At 49.3% G+C, this 23,412-nt stretch overlaps 1 protein-coding gene across 2 annotated transcripts in view; it reads left to right on the top strand.

Moving 5' to 3' along the window:
- Window positions 1-976: 976 nt before the first annotated feature.
- The window catches only part of WHRN (whirlin), a 99,953-nt gene continuing 77,517 nt past the window's right edge, over window positions 977-23,412 (top strand). For both annotated transcript variants that reach the window (XM_024206063.2, XM_024206062.2), the window contains exons 1-2: window positions 977-1,305; window positions 1,414-1,699. In XM_024206063.2, the coding sequence (XP_024061831.1) occupies window positions 977-1,305; window positions 1,414-1,699 (615 nt within the window). The remainder of the gene's footprint in view (window positions 1,306-1,413; window positions 1,700-23,412) is intronic.

Raw genomic sequence — 23,412 nt, 5'->3', positions numbered from 1 at the left:
AGAAAGAAAGAAAGAAAGAAAGAAAGAAAGAAAGAAAGAAAGAAAGAGGAAGGAAGGAAGGAAGGAAGGAAGGAAGGAAGGAAGGAAGGAAGGAAGGAAGGGGAAAAAAGGCACCGCAGTTCTCCTGTATCCAAGCCCACAATGAGCCTGCAACAGTGAGAGGCCCCCATGCCCCATCCCCAAACTGGACTGTATCACCCTGGACTGTATCACCCCGTCTCCTGGCAACCGGAGAGCAGTAAGTAGACACGTCATTTCCGGAGGAGCTGCTGACAGGGGGCGGGCCCTGGCGAGCCGGCACCAGGGGAGCGGACGGGACCCGGGGCAGGCGCTGGCTCAACAGTTTGGCAAAGTCGCTCTCCGGAGCCCGATCCAGCGGCAGCGGGGCCCGGCGGGAGCCGGGCGCGGGCTCCGGGGCCGGGCGGGGGCGCCGGCCGCTCAGCGGCGGGAGAAAGGGACTGGCGAGCAGGAGACCTGGAGGAAGGGAGCCGAGGCTCCGGGCACCGCTCTTGGCCCGCGGGGGCGAGGTCCGAGGACAGCCCGGCGGGGGGCTCCCCGCCTCTGCCAAGGCCAAGACCAAGCCGGCGGGGGGGGGGCCCCCGCTGCAGCTCCCTGGATCGCTTCTCCCCGGACACTGTCTGCAGGAGACCCGGGACCAGGGCGGACTGGGGGCCGGGGGGGCGGTTTCCAGCTACTTCCCAGCGTCTCCGCTGTGCACGGCGCGGGCCCAGCCCCAGTCTCTGCCCCAGGGAGCGGGTGTTCGGGGGAGGGGGCTTCCCCCTTCTCTCATGGCGCCTCTGCCCTGTGGGCTGAGCCCCTGGCCGAGCCGGCGAGCCGCCCCTTCCCTGCGGCGGGGGCTCCGGGCTGACTGAGGGAGACCCCCCCCCACCCCCAGAGCAGGGGGCTGCCGGAGCATGCTCTGACCGGGAGGCACACCCCGGCCCCAGGCAGCGGGGTCCCCCCGGGCTGCGGGGCGATGAGCGCCGGGCTGGACCGCCTGTCCGTGACCTCCTCCGGCTCCAGCTCCCCGGGCCCGGCGGGGGCGGGCAGCCGGCTGCTCTCGGCCAACGTGCGGAAGCTGCACCGTGCCTTGACCCTGCTGCTGAGCGAGCCCGAGCGGGAGCAGTTCATCCACTGCCTGAACGTCTACCACGCCCGCCGCAACGTCTTCGACCTGGTGCAGACCCTCCAGGTCCTGCTGGACAGCCCGGCCAAGCGGCAGCTGCTGCCCCTGCTCCGCCTGGTCATCCCCCGCTCCGACCAGCTGCTCTTCGACCAGTACACCTCGGAGGGGCTCTACCTGAAGTCCGGCTTCCCGCCCGGCTGCAGCGCCGGGGGCGCCCCCCTGGCGGCGCCGCCCCCGCCCGCGGCTCCTGCCTGGCCCCAGCCCGCCCCTCTGCCCCCGCCCAGGAGAGCCGGGCCGGACTTCAGCACCGCCGCCGACGGGACAGCTCCCCTGGCGGGCCCCGCCTCGGAGGAGCTGCGCGGGGAGGTCCGGCGGGTGAGCCTGAAGAGGAACAAGACCCACGAAGGGTTGGGCTTCAGCATCCGCGGGGGCGCTGAGCATGGGGTGGGCATCTACGTCTCCCTGGTGGAGCCGGGCTCCCTGGCAGAGAAAGAAGGGCTCCGGGTCGGGGACCAGATCCTGAGGGTCAATGACAAGTCGCTGGACAGGGTGACCCACGCCGAAGCTGTCAAGGTAGGTGAAATGCGGGGGGGAAGCTTCTTTGGCGATTGGGCTGAATAAGCTGAGATGTGGGACAGTGGTTCTCACCCCTTCCCAGACCACCACCAGCCTCCTCACTACCCTGGATCCTCCCACCGTCTCCCCCCATTGAGCAAGGTGGGGAGGGCAGCATGGTTTTGACCCCCAGATTGTGAACCTTAGACCCCTGAAGACCGTGGGCAGGATTCTGTCTCTGGCACAGGGGTGTAAATCCTGAGCAACTGCAAACATTCAGCGGCGTGGCCCCTGGTTTGCCCCTTTGAAGGAGAGATCAGAATCACTCCCAGGGCATGCTGGAAGGGCGAAAAACAGGCATTAACAATGCACAGGGACATGCCAGTAGGTTTACTGTAGAGATCGTAATAAATAGTAAAGGGCGGGAATATACTGCACACAACCACTATCTGAAAGTGCTTCTCAAAGGTGGACAAGTATCATTATCCTATTTCCAAATATTTGTCTATCTAGTTAGAGACCCCATTACCATAGAGTCTGAGCACCTCAGTAACATTCATGGATTCCCACACACACACACATTGCAGTTCTGTGGGGCTGTCATCTCATTTTGCAGTCGGGGAAACTGAGGCACAAAGAGACTAAGTACCTTGCTCAAGGTCATACAGGAAATCAGTGATTAAAACTGGATCTGCCTTGTATCTTATCCACTAGACCATCCTACCACCTCCCACAGGTAAGGAAACTGAGGCACAGAGTGGCAAAATGACTTCCCCTCACCCCCCAACCAAGCCCATACAGTGATTCAGTGGCAGTGCTAGGAACAGAACCCAGGTTGCCTTTCTTACCGCTAGACCAGAATGAAAAAGAGAATAGTCACACACCTGGGTTGCTGGCTGCTCAGGAACGTTCCCTGCATGCACTCCGTACAATGACTCCCCAACCTGCCCCTGAGAGCGACTGTAATACAAATAAATAAGAATGACCGTGGTGCCATAAATCAGAGTTCGCCAGCCAGGGGACTAGGTAGCAGGTATCCACAGAAGGAATTTTACAGCGGCAGCTCGCTGATGTGAACCTAACTCAGGTTCGAGTGATCAAAAGTTGTTGCCGTCTGACAGCAAGATGTTTTGGTGAAATAGGTTGGTGGGCTCAATCCGGAGACTTCCCATGCCACAATAGTTGGCAATCTTAGCAGAACAGCCAAGGGGTCAATGAGCCAGACAGGCTGGCCCATAAGGCTGAGGTACGTTGGCAGAGCTGGGGAGGGGAGGTCAGGGGCTGGAAGGCTGTCTTGCAGTTGTCTGTGCTTTAGTTCTTCTGTGGATAACTGAAGCACTTTGGTTTCCAGCCCAGTCAGTTTGGTACCTTTCACCAGCACTTGCTTCTACAATCCCTTACTCCTGTGAGTAGTCACAGTGATTTCAATGGGGATGACCTGGTGAGTAAGGATTGCTTGCATAAAAATGTACAAGATCAAACCCTTCATTTTTAAACTGTCAACTTTCCCCTTCCCAACATTTTAAAATCTCTACCCCCAGGCAAAAGAAATTTGTTCCAAGCTGAAATTTAGGTATAAATAATCTCAGGACCAGACTGAAGTTTTTAACATTTAAAGAAAAATTACAGGAGAATAAAAATGGAATCTTATCAATTTAATATGCTATTCTGTGCTCGCAAAACTGAAAGAAAATTTCTGTTGCATGGTGCAGTGATTAGAGATGGGGACTGGGTGCCAGGACTCCTGAATTCCATTCATAGCTCTGCTACTGACTCAACCTTGTATCCTTGGACAATTCTCTTAAGAAGCTCTGTCTCTCTATTTACCCACTGGTAAAATGTAGATAACCATATCTACCTTCTTCACATGGATATTTTAGGCTTCATTAATTAGTGTTTGTGTAAAACACTCGGAGCTTCTTGTCTGAACAGTAGTGTTGGATAAAAAAATTTGCCAAGGGGCTATTCCATAATAAGGTCTCCTTGTGGGTATTTTGAAATGATCAGGATACAAAATGGAAGCTCAGAAATTATCTACACATGGGCTGAAACTTTTTCAAACAAACATTTCATCACATATTCAGGGGAACGGGCATCTTTCAGAGCTCTTGTGGTCCGTTGATGAAGAATGATGCTATAATACACTTTGATGGCACTGAAGAAACCCTGCTCCTTCTTTTAAAAGGCAATCACATAACGATTCACATAGCTAGCCAGGGATTTTAAAACGGAGTGAAATTAATGCATCGTATTGCTGTGCCGCTTTTGAAATAAACCCCAAGGAAATGCAAAGCTGAAAACCTATTTCAAACAACGTTAGGGATCTGACTTCAAAAGACACAACTCAGGGTTAAGGTATAAACGCCATCCATAACCATAGGTGCTGGAATTAGGGGTGCTGCAGCACCCCCTGCCTTGCAGTAGCTTCCATTATATACAGGGTTTACAGTTTGGTTCAATGGCTCTCAGCACCCCCACTATAAAAATGGTTCCAGCCCCCCTGTCCATAACTCACTGTGTTGTATGCAGTTATAGTAGGTTCCTGAGCACTTAAGAGGATCTTCTACACCATTTGAGCTGCAATGACAAAGTGAGTTAAGGATACAGTTCAGTCCTTTACTCCTTGCCCAACCTCCCCCTGAAATCAATAGAGATCAAATTCAGCCTTGGCGTAAGCATGTGCAACACCACTACAGTCAATAGACCAAATTCAGCTCTCAATTACACCAGGCTAAATCTGGAAACCTCCACCTATGTCAGTGCATTACACCAGCATAAATGATAACAGAATTTAGTCCAATGGGCTAATGCCAGGGCTAATTGGCCCTTGGGAGTTTAAGGTGCACAAGAATTCAGGCCCAGAGAAATGTGTGCGATTTTTCTTCCTGTGACTTAGGGTTATTGCTGATATAAAATGTGAGCAGAGTTTAGTACCAGCTGGGGTCCTTTCCTAGCACAAAAACATAAATCACTCTAATAAGATTCCCTGAACATTGTCTTGTCCAGAAGTTTGCTTTAAATTATTAGGGGAGAGTAGCTTTCCTTCTAAAGTGGTCTGATTAAAGTGTGCTTTCCAGCCTTCTGAGGGGTATTAGTCTGGTTCCCCATTTAGTTGAAAAGGAGTATGCCTTCCCTACTGCATTCTGATCTTAATTGTCCTGCAGCGAAAATCCACTGTCTGTGTCTGGAGACTTCAGTATATGCAAAGCATGCTACCGTAAGATAGGAGTAATCAAAGCTCATTCTTCAGGGTACAAGGTGACCACCACAGGAGTCAGGAAGGAATTTCCTCTCTAGTCATTCTGCCATTCCCCTCGCCTGCTGCATTTATGGGTTTCTTTCCTTCTTCTGAAGCATCACATGTTGACCACGGACAGAATCATAGCCTGCCAGTGGTCTGATCCAATATGGCATCTCCCAGATGCCCAGATTACGCAATGATGGGTACTGTAGAAAAGCATAGGCAAACCGTCAGTCATTCAGATAAGATAAATAAAAACATAGGTTCATGGAGTCTATTAAATGAATTCACAGAGTGACTAATACATACATCTCAGTAGGCCAAGGTAGTTCAGTCACTTTCGCCTTTTTTTAGCATTTGATCCTGTATCTGACCTTGCAAAAATAATCTAGTCTTTCCTGCATTCTTCCACGAAGGAAGCTAGAGAGACCGAGTCTGACATGGGGCAGTTCCTCTTTCTATTGGCTGCTGTCCCCATAGACAATCCATAGAATAGTAATTATTTCGAAAGAGCCTTACAACGACAGGATATCCTGAGAGTGGAAACTTGGCTCCAAGATAAGACTGCCACGAAGCCAGACAAAGGAGACATAAATTGATGAGTTACATACCATTCCACCTGAAAATTTACTGTTGTGCCGTGACTTGGATATTTGGACTGAAGCTATTTTAGTGTAAATGAGAGAAAAAGTAGGATTCTGACATAAGTAGCTAGATTACCTGAGCACTCCAAATCAAATTCACGTAATGACTGGCTTCTTAACCCAGTGCGAGTGCTGGGGGTTTATGCCTAGCCTGCTCCGTAGTCTGTATGTGTTTCATCCAAATCAAAATTAAATGACTTCATTACAATTGTAGCTCCGTCGTTCTAGCACTCAGGGGCTTATCAAAAGCACATTGTAATTTAAATCATACTCTAAGTGAAGACGTTTGCATTGTCTCTATGCTTTCTAGCGCTCACCTGGTTGTGTTTACTCTTGCTACAGTATATCCTGGGTATTTTAGCAACAGACAAATGAGTGTATGTTTCACTAAGCCATAATATTTTGTCCAACACACTTTCAATTCAAAAACAATGTGAGCTATGTATCACACAAGGAGACATTTCTCCTCTTCACTTATTGTAGGGTGAACCGATGTCCCGATTTTATAGGGACAGTCCCAATATTCGGCGCTTTTGGTTATATAGGTGCCTATTACCCTCCATCCCCGTCCCGATTTTTCACACTTGCTATCTGGTCACCCTAGCTTATTGTCAGGTTCTTATTTTGCAGCTCATTTGTTTCAGTTTGAAGGAAACAGATAATTGGGCCAGATCCTCTGCTGGCGTAAATCAGCAGAATTCCAATGAGTCCGATTCCAATCTAAGCTACACCAATGTAAATCTAGAGTAACTCCACCAGAATCAATGGAACTGCCTGGATTTACCACAAAGGATCTGGCCTGATGAGTTTGATTCTGATCTCATTCCTGCTGGTGAAGATCCAGAGTAACGCCACCAAAGTCAGTGGACCCACCCTCGATTTGCACCAGTGTAACTCAGATCAGCATCTTTGAAAGGATTCTGTGATCTCATTTCAGGGATAAGGAGCCAGGGCAGAGGCTGTGATGAGACAGATCTGTGCTGGAAAGCAAAATAAATACAGAATACAGTAGAGCGATGTGACAGCTCACAAGTAGTCTATCTATCCTTTTAGCGGGTGTGTTCCTCTTGTGCAGTTCTGTCTGAGAAGACTTGTTTGTGATGGAGGAGGCTCAGGTGGACAAAGGGTGGATTTTATCCATTTGTCCTTGTTTGCCTCAGTTTGGTACACAGGGTTTTAATTCACTCAGAGGCGTTCTTTTCTTCTCACACTCTGCCTCTGCCAAGCAGGCGTTTTAAAAAAAAAATCAAATCAAATCTCCTTTGAATTATTTTTAACAGTCTATTCACTTGGATACACAAGGCAGCAAGCTGGGCAATCTTTTAAAAGGCTATAATATTCTGTCCAAGTTATAAAGAGCTCCGGCTGCTGGTTCTCTAGTGGGGTACCGTGCAGCATTGCTAAGGCACTGCTGAGAAGCGACAAAAGAGACATGCTGATCTGAAGCTTGAAAATGTATTTAGAACGATCCTGCCTGCCAGACAATTTAAAAGAACACGAGCCTCATTTTGTCGTTTCTGGTTGCGGCCCAATTAATCGATTAGCATATTTGACACTCCTTCCTTGCTACGATTGATAATTGCCATTGCATTTCACCAGACGTTCAGCTGAAGCAGTTTGTACGGATGAGTGTACTCTTTAACCCTCCGGATACTTGCATTTTCCGGACTGCCAGACAAATGATTGGTGAGGCAAAATAGATAGACAGAGATCCCTGTTTCCCCAAAAGGTATCAGACTTGTTCTTATAAAAGCTTTTACTCATACAGATTGTGCTGGGTTAGCTCATCTGTACGTTTTAGAAGCCGGTGTACAAACCAGTGGCCAAAACTGAATCTCTAGAGTGGTTGCAGCAAGGACAAGATGGATGTGAATAGTAGGATTACCATTCATCTGCCCCGATAATTAGCTGGAGGCGACATCTGAATCCTTGGTAAATGGATCTTGGGTGGGTGTGAGTTTGTTTGTTTTTTTAATTGCACTACAACAACAACAAAATCAACACAAGGAAAAAATGATCCCAAACACAGACATCTAAAAAAATAGCCTTGGGCTTCTGCTCTATTTCGCTCTCCTGCAAGCAATGGACATTTGAATTCTAGCAGCATGCTGAGCTCACAGGGGGACAGGGGAAGTAATCTGAGTCCCCAGGATTTTCCAGTCGAGGAGAGGGGATGGGATGGCTATTTGAGTCAGAAACGTTTGTATTTTAACTTTGTTTTAATGCTCTTCAAAGGGAGAGGCCACTGGCAATGATGGAGCATAGAGCCGGCATATTTTCCCGCACAGCTCTGCTGATGCAGCTCCCACCTGTCCCCCTCTGCTATAGTCCTGAGCCACCAATGTGCCACAACACTGCCCTGAGAGTCAAGGGCCAAGCTACTCCTGAGCAGAGACTGTGACAAACAGGGAAGTGGGTTTTTTTGGTGTTGTGGACTAAGCTGAGATGACAACATTCATCTTATCTAGGACCTGGGGGAGGATTTGAACACAGGTCCACAGAAATGCTCCAGCTACGGAGAGGAAGGCTGGGCTTGTTGCTAATATACTGGCATGGGACTCAGGAGATATAGGTTCAATTCTCTGTTCTGCCACAGGCTTCCTGCAAGACCTTGGGCAAGTCATTTAGGGTCTGCTACTCCTTTTAATTACACCAGCAAATCAGGAGTAACTCTTGCAATCGACGGAGTTACACAAGTGTAAAAGAGGTAAGGCCCTACGTCTCTCTGTACCCCAGGTTCCCAGCTGTAATACAAGGCTAATAATGCTTCATTTCTCCCACCTGTTGTCTCTCTAGTCTGGCTAGATAGTAAGCTCTTCAAAGCAGGGACTGTCTCTTACCATTTGTGTACACAGTACCTGGTACATTAGGGGCCAGTAGGCAATGCTGGAATATAAATGATAAGAAAATCCTGTGACATTCGCTGGAATGTTGTAAAGAAACATTTCTGCATCAGTGAAGAAATACACAAACTGACCCAACAGAGAAACTTCTCTTTTCAGCCCAACTATGTATTAGAAGAAAACTAAAATGTAGGGTGCAGAATAATTCATGGATTAAATTCTTTATTTTCTCTGTCCCCCCCCCTCCCTTCTAGTTAGGCTGACGGATTTGGGGTACTTTTCTCAATGTCATGCCTATGCAGAGAATTACAGAAGTCTAAATCACTGGCAGTCTCATTTAAACTGACAACACATTTACTAGAGTTGTTTTGCTTTGCTTCTTAGATGGTGCATTACCCGAATGTTCCTCATTGACAAATGCAGAGTGCACATATTATCCCACTGTAAAGAAAATCAACAGCTCATGAATCAGGGATCCACCTAGAATACAGAGACATCAATGACCCCATTTTCCTCTCAAGCCCACAACCCTCACTATTTGGGCTTAAAATGTTGCATTCTGCACAACACTGGGAAGGGAGCCAGCGATAGAAAGGGCTGTGTGGGCTGCTGGTAATTAGACCTGATTGATTTTCTTTTTTAAATGGAAAAGGACTTCATTTTCCATGAACTTGCTTTCATCATTTTCTGTTTTGTTCAATGAAAAACCAAATACCAAAAAATGTTGCGTTTGGGTCCCCCCCCCCCACACACACACACTAGAATTTTTCCTTCCCCCCTTTTCTCAGCAGCAGGGGAAAGGGAAAAGAAAAAGGGAAGAACTGGGGGGAAAATAGAGAATGCCAATGTTTTGTATTATGGTCAAAAATCCAGTGTGGGGTGTGTGTGTTTTATTGTTGTATTTATTATTTATTTATTATTATTATTATTATTAAAATTTCAAACAAAACAAAAATTCTTTTCAAACGTTCAGTGAAAAATCCTCACTAGTCTTTGACTAGCTGTACTGGTGATAAGGATCCACAGGGCAGTTGTTCCAGGCCTGGGCATCAAAGAGATTTGGGGTAGTGCCAGAGTCTCTGTACAGCAGCAGGTCTGGGCTAGCTTCTTCTACTGCAGCATGGAGCCAGGTTCTGAGGTAGCCAGGAAGAACGCCCTGGGGACCTGGAGCTTTCCTCGGTCATCCTCAGGTGCCTGCACCTAGCAAAGAGGTGGGGATCAAACCTGCCTACACCCCACACTGGGCCCTCTAAAGGCCTGTGAACAAATGTGCATATATTTACATAAGTATGTGTGCTCATTTGCATACATTTGCATGTTCGCCGACTATGTGAAAACCAAAATATATTTTAATTTCCACATTTTTCAGGGCCAGATTGGCTGTTCCCTCCTGTATTGACTCCAGAGGCTCCTTAAAAAAATGGAGACTTCACCTGACGTCCCCTGTCTCTGTCCCCATTGTGATTTTTCCCTCTCTCATTTCTCACTGCTCGTCCTCCCCTGAGAAATCTCAAGTCTGCCTCCTCTCTGTGTCTGCTCCCCCATCCCGCACTCCTATTTCTGTCCCCAGCTCTCTTGCCCCATCTCCTTTGTCTCTGTCCCTTCCCAGCTGGCCCATAGCACACACACTTTACGCACAGGGCAAAGGGGAGAGGGCAGGCTCCAGTGGCAGCTGGGAGGGAAAGCTGTGAAAAAGACTGAGCTCTGGCCAAGTAAATCCTGAAGCAGCAGAAGGCAGGGATGGGGCCGGGGCAAAGAGTGGAAAGCCCGATCCTTCGGACAAAAGCCGGGGGCTAGGCTGCTCTAGTGGGGAGCCACAGAAATTAGGGTGAATGGGGGAGACACAATGAGGGTACTGACAAGAGGGATTGTGGGTGCAGCTGAAACCCTGTGGAGAGGAGATCAGAGACAGGCCCTTCATGGGAAGAGTCAAGGCCGCAAAGTCTCTGGGCCGGCCCAGAAATGTGTCAGGCCCTGTGTTCATGATACAAACCACACTCAGAACTGCTGTAGTAAAGGATTTCCCCCGGCCTTGTCCTTCAGCCCCCGCTGGAAGGGTATAAGCTCAGTTCAGTTCATCGCACTGCCAGACAGGTCCAAGTAGCTTGAAGACTCTGGGCCCAGTTCTGCCATCAGATATTCCCACTCAGGTCACGCGTGAGCCTGACGGACGACTACAGCCCAGTCACACAGCTGGGGCTTGCTGGGGCTGCAGTTCTGATCAGGATGGAGCCAGACCCCTGCTAGGTTTGGTTTGCTTCTTGTTGTCTCTTAGTCATTTTTTGGCATTGGTGAAAGGTGCTGGGCTGGCAGCCCTGGGGAACGGAGGCCTCTCTTTCTGCACAGGTACAGGATGGGCCGTTTCAACTGCCTCCACACAGCCCTGCCAAGAGGGAGCCTCTCTACAGGGAGAGCAGCCTCCATAGGTCATTCATAGGCTGCCAGTAAGGGAGGCAGTTAGTGATAACTGCGACCCAGTCTGGATAAGGCTCCGGAATAGGACTCAGGAACTGTGGGTTCTACCCCTGCCTTGGCCACCCACCTGCTCTGTGGCCTTGGGGAAGTTACTTCATTTTCCCTCTCTGGGCCTGTTTCTCCTCCCGCCCTTTGTCTGACTCACCTATTAGACTCCAAGTTCTTTGGGACAGGGAGTGTCTGTCGTATGTTCGTGCAGTGCCCAGCACAAAGGGGCTCCAGGCTCAGCTGGGACATCTAGTTGCTGCTGGGATACTATTAATAATAAGTGTGTTCCCTCTCCAGGGAGAAGGTCTCTGGGAGATAAGAAGTGCATGTTTCAGTGACACCAGGCCCCTTCCCCCTTTTGTATGCCTGGATTGTCTGCTCCTCCCATCGGCACAGAGGGGCGCTCTAAGCCACAGGCAGCAAATGGTCTCATTTTAAAAGTGCATTTCTTTCCCCCCCCCCCACCTGTCCTCCATAACAATGCTGGAAGCTCCCTCTGTGCTATTGACAATTGGTTGTTCTTGTCCAGCCTAATTGGGTCCAAAGGGCCAAGAGTCGAGGACGTTCAGCTATTTGATTCACCCATCTCTTCTAATAGGGACATGCCAGGAGAATGCAGGAAACAGTGGTTGTGCAAACTTCTGCGTGTTGTTTCTGCCATGTGTTAAGACTCAATCCCTTTCTTTCTCTCGCTCCTTCACTCTTTCATGCCCGATGTTTCTATTCTGAATGGAATCAATGCAAAACTGTGTGGGAGTTTTTCCATTATTTAGAACCTCAGCACTAGTCTTGGCAGTTTGCAAACGGGGGATAATTACCCAGGCAGAGGAATGCACTCCTACCCTCTGAATAGCTCAAGAAACCAAACAGGTCTGTTATTGATAGAGTCTGTTATTGATAGAAGAAAAGGTGGGAGGGGAAAAGGGGGGGATAGAAGGATGGCCGTGAGTTAATGCTCCTTGTATCTGGCTGTGTTCTACAGCAGTGCCACTAACCAAATGAATTGGAATAGATTGCTCATTTCATTAGCAGCGAAGGTAAGCGAGTGAGCCGCAGCCGTATGAGATGGGCCTTTTATTCAGGCTGCCAGGAAACTCGTTGTGATTAATGGCCATTGATTTATGACATCTGCATTCCTGCTGAGGGGCTTATGAGGGCCAGGGAGACGTTTTAAGAAGGCTTCTCTCTTTCAGCTTCCTCAGAGCGAGGACTGGTCAAGAAAAGAAAAAGCAGGGAGGAGAAGGGAAACAAATTCGGTCGATCTCATTAGGCACTATTGACATAAATGAATTTTCCCGAAGGATGGAATAAGTCAGAAGATTGATCCTAGCAAATAAAGTGCTGTATTGCAAATCCATTTAATAGCACCATGGAGCAGGCAGGGTATTTATATTAATGACTCATTAAAGCTAGAGATTTTGGGGTAAATAGGCTATTTTAAAAGTGCTTTAAAATAAAAGAAATCTACTTAAATCATGAAAGACTGAATAGACAATTAAAGAATAGAGGGAATCAATAGCCTTATAAAATCTGTTCTGTCCCTGTCTTTGGCACTTGCTTCCCATAATACTACTTACGGATGATTAGTGTCTGCTTCCCGGCTGTGAGTTTTGTAAAGGTGGTCCCCTGATGCTACCATTCTCCAACGCCACTTGACTTGTTTCCTTTAGCTCCTCTCCCTACACACACACTGTCTGACAGACTTGCACAGAGCCTTTCATTTAACGGTCTCAAAAGCACGTTACAGGCAGTTTGCGCACTAATGAAAGGCAGCTGCCTCTGGGGTGGATCACAGCAGCCAACAGCGCACAGCAAGTTGACACAACAGTTTGAGAAAGGAAGTGAAGGAGTCTGTATCCAGTTGACACTGCAGGGGGAATTTAAGGAGGAAGAAGTATTTTAATTTACTGATCCAGCCAAAATGTACTAGATGCTTTCCAGACATAGAAAACACACCCTGTCCTGAAGAGCTTACAGTCTAAATGTTGTAATTACCTAAGCTATTCTTTGCCCAATAGTATCACTACTTTCAAGGGCTGAGAGAGAACTTAATGACTTTAAGAGGACTGCACCATGGTTTTTCTTCACATACTGAGCCTATGTAAAGGTTCTCCACCATGGTCTCTCAACCTGGGCCTCACAACCACCTGCCCTTTCTTAGATGAAGAAGTAGATCCCCAAATCTTTCCCTGTTGTAACATGGAGTCATGGTGTGGAAAACTGAGAACCGCCAGCTTACCTCATATAAGCCTCAATGCCCCAGGGAATACAGTTGTTGGTTGGCTCCTGCTTGCCCTGTCTGATTTCTGCTATCGATTTCAGTCTTTCCCAGCCACGAATGCTCGGTTAAGGGAAGGAAGGCTCGTGACACAGCTTTAAGATTTGGGATAAGGGCAGAATTCAGCTCTGGTGTGAGTAAAGCTCTCTTGCAGTCCATGGAGTTGCACCAGTTTATGTCAGGACTGAATTCCACCCCATGAAACCAGCATTTTTCAAAGGCTGAAAAAATCTTGAGTGGGAAAGAGGAGACCCCATTTGGCCTCAGGGGTTTAAGGAGAATCTGGATTGGCAGCAGCTCGCTACGAACAGCCTGATGGCACCAGCAAGGAATCAATCTGTTCAGGGTTTGGAAGCCCTTGTTGTCTAAGAATCAATGAGCTCCCGGAACCTGCTGATGGGAAGCTGGACTTCTGGACAGCTGTTCCTTTCCCTTTCCTGTTTCACACCGAGAGCAGTCTGTTGACCTTTCCTTTGTCTCATCCCAACCTCTCACCCTCTTTGCCAATCCAGGCCTGATCTGTTCCAGCTTCAGGAGGTGTGAGTCCTGCTGCAAGGCCCCTGCTGATCATCTACCAACTAAAGAAGCTGCATTGGTGGAAATTGGCCACAACCTCCCCTCTACCAGGGAGCCAGTGCTGCCCCCATAACCCATGCCCAGTCAGGCCCCCTAGGCCTATGCAAACACTCATGCCAAGGCAGTCCCTGCCCCAGAGATCTTACAGTCTTGGGTACAACCGGTGGATGAAACAAACCAGGCACAGCGGGGGATGGAAGATGAGCTTCCCACTTGCTGACATGTAGCAGAGAGGCCAAGAGCCTGGGGAATGAACCCTTCTCTTTTCTCTGGAGATGGTCCCCCCAGCCAGGGCCAAGACACTTTGGCGGGGAGGTGGCCTGGCTGCTGCCCATGGGGTGCCTGTTCTGTGGCTCACTGAAAGGCCTTTGGTGCCAGGGCTGTCAACCCAGCCCCTTCCCACCAGGGCTGAATCCACTGAAAGATCAAATAAAGAAGAGAGAGGGATACAATTCCTGCTTGCAACATGTCTGAACAGCTGGGCTGAGATCAGGAACCACTCACAGTCAGTGGATGGTAAGAAGCGCAGGGAAAGGAAAGCAATTACTGCAGGAGCTGGGGGTCTCCCATCCACAGGGCTGACTTCATCCCTGTGACATACTGAGGTTGGTACAGACTTAGGGTCAATTCCCAGCTCATCCACACACTTCCTGCGTGACCTTGGGTGAGTCACTTATTCATAGATTCATAGATTCTAGGACTGGAAGGGACCTCGAGAGGTCATCGAGTCCAGTCCCCTGCCCGCATGGTCTCCATTAGTCTCTCCATTCCTCAGTTTCCCCATCTGTGACAAGGAGGTAACATTGCTTCCTTTCTCCCACCCTTTGCTTTGACTGTCAGCTCACTGGGGCAGGGACTGTCTCTCATTGTGTGTGTACAACGCCCAGCATGATGGGGCCCTGATCTTGACTAAGGCCTCTAGGTCTTCCTGTCACCCCAGTGTACACAGCCCATTGAAAGGAGTGGGATCCCAAGGAGGTAGGCTGGCACAGGAGTTTGCCCTGCAGGACCATATGGAGCAAATGGGCATTCAGATTTGTACGACCCTACCCTGGTGTAACCGAGAGGAGACTCTAGCCTGCTCTCTGGGTTTAACGCTGGGTACCTAGGGCTCCATTCATTGGTGTCCAATGGCTCCCTGCTGGCATAAAGGGGCGGTCCCCAGGGAATTCCCCTGAAGTCAAGGGTGTGTCTTGCCGGTGCAGTCAGTAGCTGAACCTCTGCTGTCCCCAGTGCGGGGTGTTTGCTGGGTTTGTTCCCATGGAACAAGGGCCTCGTTAGAACTTTCCTTTCCTCCTGATTATTCCTGGCTACCTCGGTGACCTGTAGGAGCAGTGGACAGCTAAGCACATGTTAGGACAGCCCCTCTAACCTACCCCAGGGGCCGAATCAGTCAACGACTGGCCCAGCATGGGGTGGTGTAAAGTCACCATTGGCCCTGGAGTCCAGGGTTGTAATCTGATGCCGTAACCTTCCTGGGTACCTCAGAACAGAATCCGGCTGTATGTGTATTGGAATGGGGGTATTTCGTACTCCCTTGGGCCCCTCGAGGGCTCGCAGAAAGACTTCTACCACCATTGCCCTTTTTCTGTCTCAGCCCATTTGCGCTTGCCTCCCTCTGGCTCAGTGGCTAAGAACAGCTTCCATTTACATAACGCCTTTCAGCCCAGACAGCGTCGAGGGGACTCTTGTGACAGGACTGTCGCTTCACATCTCATTCTAAAGCTGTCACCTCGGTGCCTCCAGAACGCAGCTCAGTGCCGAACGAGAGGGAAGAGCACCACTTCCTGAAGCACCAGCACCACTCCCTGTAGCTCCTTGCGGGTCTCCCAGCCGCATGTCAATCAGGGGCAGCTCTGTTTAGCGTGTCAGAGCTCCAAAAGAACTCAGCCAGCAGTAGTACATCTACAGGCTGCACTTCATTACCTTGGTCGTTTGCATTAAATTGCACCATTAAATCCACTCAGCGTCCCCCTGCTGAAGCAGTAAAAGATGACAAGCCCAGGGTGGAATTAAATAATTTATGGGCGCAGCCTTGCCCATGATGGTGGCTTTGAAGGTGGCCCGATGGCCCGAGGTATCCTTTGGAGGAAGTCTTCTCCACTAGTGCTACACAGCTGTCAAAAACAGCTGTCAGGAGTAAGTGAGGGCTGTTTTACCTTCTCTTCCTTTGACAACTTTCAAAAGGCCTCAGGTCACATTTTTTCAGTGAATAAGAAAATTACCTGCAAACTTTTTCCCTTGTAAAAAGTAAAGTCAGCCACCCCCGTCTTAATACTGAAAGCTATTGAGAGCACTGATGGCCATGCACGTCCAACTGGAATGAAGAGAATAAATGAGGATGGACAAGGATGTGACGGGTTCCCCTCCCCCAGGGGTGCCACTTGGGAACTGGGGTACCACTGAGCCCACCTGACCCACCAGCCAGGGCTCCCTTCAACTGTACTGCTGTGAGAAGCTGCAGACACACTCCCAGTCTCACACTTTCACCAGCACACACGTAGGGACACACCCAGCTGTTGTAACATGCAAACAGGCTTTCTGACTAGCCCCTGCATGGGAAGGCTTCAGCTAAGGAACTGCCCAGTTACTCAAGCGCCCACCCCCCTCTAGAGTGCAAACCCCAAATTAGACCATCTTGCGCTGCACAGGGAACTGTACAGCATAAGCTCATGAAATTCGCCCCCTCCCTCAATGCGGAGAGGAATATACCCAGCGTTCTGCCCCCAGTTCGGATTTCCAGGCACACTAGTTTAAGACAAAACAAGACAAGATTATTAACTACAAAAGCAACTGGGTCTGCCATGCTGGGGCAATGTAGTGCAACAGAGGGACATCCAGGTAAACCCTGATTCTGCAGAGGTCCTTGAAACTGCAGCTTTTGGGACATTGGGGTGGGAGCTAGAAAAACAAACGTTGAGGGTGATAGTAATTTGGAAACAAATTTCAAACAATATGGAGCGTTGGATACATGGGGTTTGGCAAGGCTAAGATTTCCCCAGCGACATCAGATCCTGGGCTACTAAGTCCCACATCCTGCCCCTAGCCGGGGCCAATACAAGGTACTTCTGGGGAAAGCAAAAGAAAAAAATCCTATAATGCACATAGATGATCGTGCAATGCAGCGGGGGGGATGGACCCAAGGGTTCTTTATTATCCCGCTTCTGAAAGCACGAGCTCTGATAACTCACTTGATCCATGGATCTGCCTTTGAGCCTCAGGTCAGTCCTTTGCCCCTGAGCAGACGGAGGACCTGAATCATGGCTGCTCTTGTGCAGGCATTGACAAGTGTGAAATGCTCCCAGATCAGGATGGTAACGTGTTCCAGTCATTTTGCACTGGGGTAAATGAGGAGGCAAGGTGGAGGGGAGCAGCCAATCAGGCCCTGAGAGTGGGAGTGCTCCGCCCATTCTGTGGGTGGGTTCACTTGAAGTCTCTACCGTACCCCACCTAGCCAACAGCATGAGCAAGAGGAAGGATGGTCTAGTAGTTCAGGCCCTTGCTTAGGATTTGAGACCCAGCTTCAAGTCCCTGCTCTGCCACAGACTTCCCATATGGCCTTATGCAAGTCACTCATGCTTCGCTCCTCATTTCTATCCAATGAAACACAAAGTTTCAATAGGAATGAAGAGCCTAAGTTTACCCCCTGAGGATCTGGGCCTTAGGCTCTCTGTTCACCATACACATAATACTTCCCTACCTCACACAGGTATGGTGGGGCTGTTCTGAGGTGCTCTAGTACTAGGGTGACCAGACAGCAAGTGTGAAAAATCGGGACGGGGGGTAATAGGATCCTCTATAAGAAAAAGATCCAAAAATTGGGACCGTCCCTATAAAATCAGGACATCTGGTCACCCTATCTAGTACTAGAATAACAGGGTCTATATAAGCCCGTAAGATAGAACACATGCAGCACTTTGAAGAGGCCCCTCTTAGTCAGCCATCTTTGACAGCGGAAGAGAAAATTAAGGTGGGAGGAAATAGGGGGACTCTGGCTGAGGCCGACACAGCCTCCCCAGCAAGGGAAAACAGTAAAATATTTGGGTTAACTTGGGGCTTGCCAAAGCGTCTGAGTGATCGATAGCTGCATTGGGAATCTTCTGAAGCTTCTCCAATGCCTCTTAATTCTGCAGCTCTGCCTGCCAGTGTTTCAGAAAGGCCTGTTTTAGTGCACAGATGCGTGAATGCGTTCAAAATCTGTGCCAGAGCTCCTGTGCCTACTGTGTTTCATTCCCATACATGCCCGGTGCCATTGTTCAAAGGAAAGCACCATTTCACCTCCTCCAGGCTGCACCGACGTTCATCCGCGCCCACTGCTGCTTCCAGAGGAGCTGAAAGCTTCCAGATGCCCTGAAGATTTCTGATCCTGGAGTAACTTGGACCTTGTACTCACTTGTCTGACCCCCAGTTGATACACCCAGGGCTTCGGGAGAGATTTTCTCCATTGCCCCGGTCTATTCTGGTAATGCACTTACACCTGGAAGGATGTTCTTGTGGTTACAACATTCGAGTGGCTCTTAGGAGATTTGGGTTCAACTTTCTGCTCCGCTGTAGACTCGCTGTGTGACCTTGGGCAAGTCACTTAATCTCTCTGTGCCTCAGTTCCTCCTCGGTAGCACAAGGATGATAATACTTACTTTGTTCCTCTTGTCTATTGAGATTGTAAACTCTTTGAGGCAGGGGCTAGCCCCACCTGCCTAGGATCCTGGGTACATACTCGAGCGGGCTAACCTGTGCCGCTAGCAATCACATCTCCTGATTGCAGTGTAGACATACCCTAAGTACTTTTGCAGCATCTTCTCCAGTGGAGCCCTGGTCTTGCTTGGGGCCTCTAGGCATGACTGAAGCATAGAGAAGAATAATCCAAGCTGGTTTGACCAGTGCCTTTGTGTCCTAACATACACACCCTGCTAAATGCATCTGGCTCCTGTAGCACCTTACCCTACTCTTCCACTTTCGGGCCCTGTCTTGAGCAGGGAATTGGGCTGTGGCTTGCCAATGTGGACACATTCCTTTAGGGATTTAAGGATGAGACTCCCCAATCTATTTTGACTTGTGACCTATATAAAAAGATGGATTTGTCCCCAGAGATGAAACCCTAGGGTCAAACTCATCTCAGGTGTAACTATTGACGGCAACAGAGCTGTGTCCAGGATTGAATTTAGTCCCTGGTATTTTTACCCACTGGCAAAGTTACTATTGTTTATTAATACGTATATTTTATAGCTCCATACTGCAGATGGTTATGAGGCATTTCCAGACAGAATATTTGGTGAAATAGCTGGATTAAAATGCTTTCCAAGTTGGCACAATCTAATGAATCAAAAAATCCACTTTGATAAATATGCCTATCTATGAATGCACTTTCCCAGCATGTGCTTAAGCTCCTGTTGACTTCCTCTTGACGACAGTGGGACTTAAGCACATGCTTAAAGTTAAGCACATGCCTAAGTGCCTTCTTGAATGAGAACCCCTATAGGTTTGTTTTCCACGAGGAAAAAAACACACCTTTTAATAGGATATGGTATTCTTCTCTTCCTTTCCTTAACTGGTGCATAGTGTTGCTGTGCATTGTTAAACAGCTGCCATGTTCTACTCCAGAGGTGGCTGCATTTTCAATGGTGCATGAAGTGATTTATTACACTCACACAGTTACTCACATAAATATCCACACATTTAATACTCTGCTTTGGGATCCTTCAGGTGGTATATAAATTTAGTTTCCAATTTTTCCAATGTCATGTGTTTCCATGAAAGGTTTATCCATTTATTGTTACAATGACCTTTATTTTTTGGAAAGGATATTAACCCAATAAAGGCTGAATTAAAATAAAGTTTCTGGCATGAACCCACACATGTCAGGAGGGATCTCGGACAATCCTTAACTCACCCCTTTGTCCTGTGGCATTAGAAGAGTCTCCGTGTGTGATGACAGGGTGCATATAAGCTGCACACCGGGTCTGATTGACAGATGAACAATCTCGACATCCAGAGCCATATTCTAGCCTCAGTTGCACCCATGGACCCCATGAATTGAATGGTGTCAGGCAGGTGCACGTGAGGAGGGAGGTGCGGTTTTACCTGCAGAACAAAGCTGCACCGAGCTGGTCAGGGCTCTTGCTAGGATTATTTTAACCCAGTCTGTACACGGCATGGCCTAACAGAAGGGGCATCAAGCCAGGAGGCAAGGCTTCTATTCCCAGCTTCCCAGTGGTCTGTTGCGTGACCTTGGGCAATTTTCTGTCTCATTTTCCCCTCCCACCCTTTGTCCATCTTGCCTGTGTAGGTTATACCCGTTGAGGGAAGGACGGTCTCTTCACACATGTTTGCACAGCACCTAGCACAACAGGGTGCAGGAGGGGGCGGTGATTTGCTATGAAGCTACTGCTACAGAAGGAGTGACGGGGGCTGCTGGAGCTGTGACTCCATCCCACTTAGCAGCCTTAGGAGGCCTCCTGCCTGCCTCTGAGCTCACCAGAGCATAGACTGGGGTGGGAGCTGGGACCACCATTGAGCTCACAGGAAGAAATGTAGCTTGGAGGTAAACGTTATTTTTGTGGCAGAAAAGATCTCGTTTGGGTAGCAGGCATAAATGTTTTCAAGCCACCGTTGGTGGTGGCAGAGGGGGCTCATTATCTGCTGTCGCTGGTGATTAACTTCCCTGCCTGATGCTGCAGTTTGAAGTAAGTAACCAATTGTTTTTAAAAGCTGAGACAGGAGGATTTTGTGAGTGAAGGGCAAAGTTCCAGCAGCCCCGTTACTGTGAAGTTAAGGACAAATGGAGCAATTTCATCAGTATTCAAGTGGAAACTGCGCCGGCATCCCATTAGATGTGGCTGCTTAGATGTAGCAAATGCAATGTCAGGATTACAGAGCCAATTTCTTTCCCTTATATTTGTTTCTAATTCTTTCTTTGTTGGAGCAAAAACCCAACCCAACTACCAAAATAACTGGAGAGGTCACCTGCCTCCAGAGCTGGGATTTGTGCGTCATGGTGATTGCTTCCAGCTCGCTCAACCCCCTGGCTGAGGGGTAGGAAGGATTGTCTAGTAGACTCAAGTCTTGGGTTCAGTTCCTGCTCTGCCACAGACTGTCAGTGTGACCATGGGCAAGTCACTTAATCTATCCCCTGCCTCAGTTCTACATGTGTAAAATGGGGATAACAGCACTGCCCTGCCTCGCGGAGATGGGTGTGAGAGAGAATAAACTGGAGATAAATGAGGACAGGAGCCACTAAAAAGTCAGCTCTAATCCCTTTAAAATATGCCATCTTCTCCCTTCCAGACCCTTCCTGGCTGGCAGGTCCTTGTCCTCTTCCTGCTCATCCTAGGTGGAGCTGTATAACTGTCCCTGTGCTGGTCAATGCAGGGCACTTGTGTCAGGGTCCCATAGTGCTGGGCTGTTCAGAGAAGGCTGCTGCTGTCACAGGGGTCCCTCTATTGATGGCAGTCTGGGCAGGCAGCCTGCCCACAGCCCCTTCGTGCTCACAGCTGTGCAAAGGGCTGTGAGCCTGGCAGAGCCAGATCCTGGGGAATTCCCCCAGCGTCGGGCAAGTCCTTACGCAGACAGCACAAGGGTTCCCGGCACTTCTTGGGGCAGTCCCTGGCAGTGCGGGGGTGTCGGCACCGTTCCGGGGGAACCACAGGCTTGGTCGGTGACCTGCTATATAACAGCCGCTTGTGGCCATGAGCAGCCAGATACAACAGGGCAGCCCTAGGCCCCAGAATAAGGAAGGAGCAACAGTGGCTTGAGGCACCCTCAGGTCCTGTGCTTGTTTCAGCTTGGTCACATTGATGAATTGGGTCCCACAGCCGCCAGGCTGGCCTGGCCTATTCCTTTGGGAGAGCCGCTCTGGAAAGCCGCCTGCAGCGGCCTGGTGACAGACAGCACCTCCGTTTCCACTCCCTGCTGCTGCCTGGGAGCCCTGGCCCAGGGCTCTGCATTCGCTTTCCAAGCCTCCCGGAGTCTCTGCTGTCAGCTTCATACATAAAACATCTGGCCGTTAATTGAGATTCCATTTCCCGGGCAGTACTGTCAGGGGAACACCGGGGGACCTTAAAAGTACCTTGTAAATCTCCGGCCACTCAGCCTCTCAGACTGTTTACCCAGCTTTCCGAGAGTAGCTTCCCTGGTGTTCCCACTCTGTCAGGGGCTGACAGGGAGCTCAGAAGGAAGGAAAAAGCCACCCCTCCGCTCATCTCCTCTCACCGGCAATGGTCATGCTTGTCCCTCCCCGGTTCCCCCCCTGCCGTTTCTGGCATTTTTATCTCCTAAATGTGTTGCAAAGTCATGGCTGTATGGGCTCGTGTCAGACCAAGGCCAGGCATGGTGCAGCTGGGAACCTAAGCGAGGTCACGCCAATGGCTGGACAAGCTTTCTCAGGCAGGCTCAGGTTCTCTCTAGCCTCACCATTGCCAGGCATGATCTGCTGCATGGCAAATCAGGGGTTAACTCCAGCTTAGCTTCCCCCCTTCCTTTGCACAGGTGATCAGAGGAAGCACTGGGGAAGGATTCAGCCGTGCACCAGCTTGCACTAATTCTGGGTGTGCAGCTTGGCCCTCGGTGCTGGGGAATCGGGCCCCATGGGATGGATGCTTAGGAGACAGATGGAGAAGAATGCACTGGGGAAGGGTGGGCTACACAGCCAGGGTCATCAGTCTGAGCTGACCCTTTGGTGGGGAGTTTTCTCTTTATTAATGTTAAGTAACAGTAGCACCTAGAAACCAAGATCAAGGCCCCATTGCGCTCAGCTCTGTGGAAACAAATATGTGCTAGGGGCTGTACGAACACCGAATGAGACAACCCCTGGCTGCCCCTACAGGTATGTCTACACTGCACACTAAACCCGTGCTGACTCAGGACCTGGGGCCGAGGACCCTGCTGCATTGAGGGGGAGGGGAGGTTGCCATGTAGACATACCCACAAGCCTGAATCCCACAGACCTGGGTTTACAATGCAGTGTAGACCACACCCTAGGAGTTTACACTCTAATAGATAAGACAGACAAAGGTGGGAGGGGAAAACAGGAGGGGGTGAAGTCATTAGCCAGTCATGCAGCAGAGCCGGGAACAGAATGCAGGTCTCCTGACTCCCAACCTGGTGGCTTATCCACTAGACAAAACCACCTCTGCTTATTTTCCTGCTCTTTTGCATTTATTTGTGATTACTTGGTATAGTCCTCTGCAAGGAAAAGACCTTGCTGACCGTGGCTTGTTGTCTCTGCTGAAACGAACAATGTTCTATAGAATATAGAAATGTAACAGGGTTCTAAAGAAATTGCTCTAAAACCCTACAGCATTTGATCGAGAACACGACCCTTTCTGTAGGTTGTTTTGACATACACTGTAGGACTGAATAGCAGGGCAAGAATTCTTATGGTTTATAGAAGAAGTGGGCTGTAGCCCACGAAAGCTTATGCTCAAATAAATTTGTTAGTCTCTAAGGTGCCACACGTACTCCTGTTCTTTTTGCGGATACAGACTAACATGGCTGCTACTCTGAAACCTATGGTTTATAGGTTGGTTAAAAAAATAAATAATAATATGGAGATATACCTATCTCATAGAACTGGAAGGGACCCTGAAAGGTTATTGAGTCCAGCCCCCTGCCTTCAATAGCAGCACCAAGTACTGATTTTGCCCCAGATCCCTACGTGGCCCCCTCAAGGATTGAGCTCACAACCCTGG

Source organism: Terrapene carolina, unplaced genomic scaffold (genome assembly GCF_002925995.2).
Source record: "Terrapene carolina triunguis isolate 2854851 unplaced genomic scaffold, T_m_triunguis-2.0 Scaffold238, whole genome shotgun sequence".
NCBI lineage: Eukaryota > Metazoa > Chordata > Testudines > Emydidae > Terrapene > Terrapene triunguis.
Note: the sequence above shows the minus strand (reverse complement) of the source record. Positions and strands in the feature narration are given on the sequence as shown.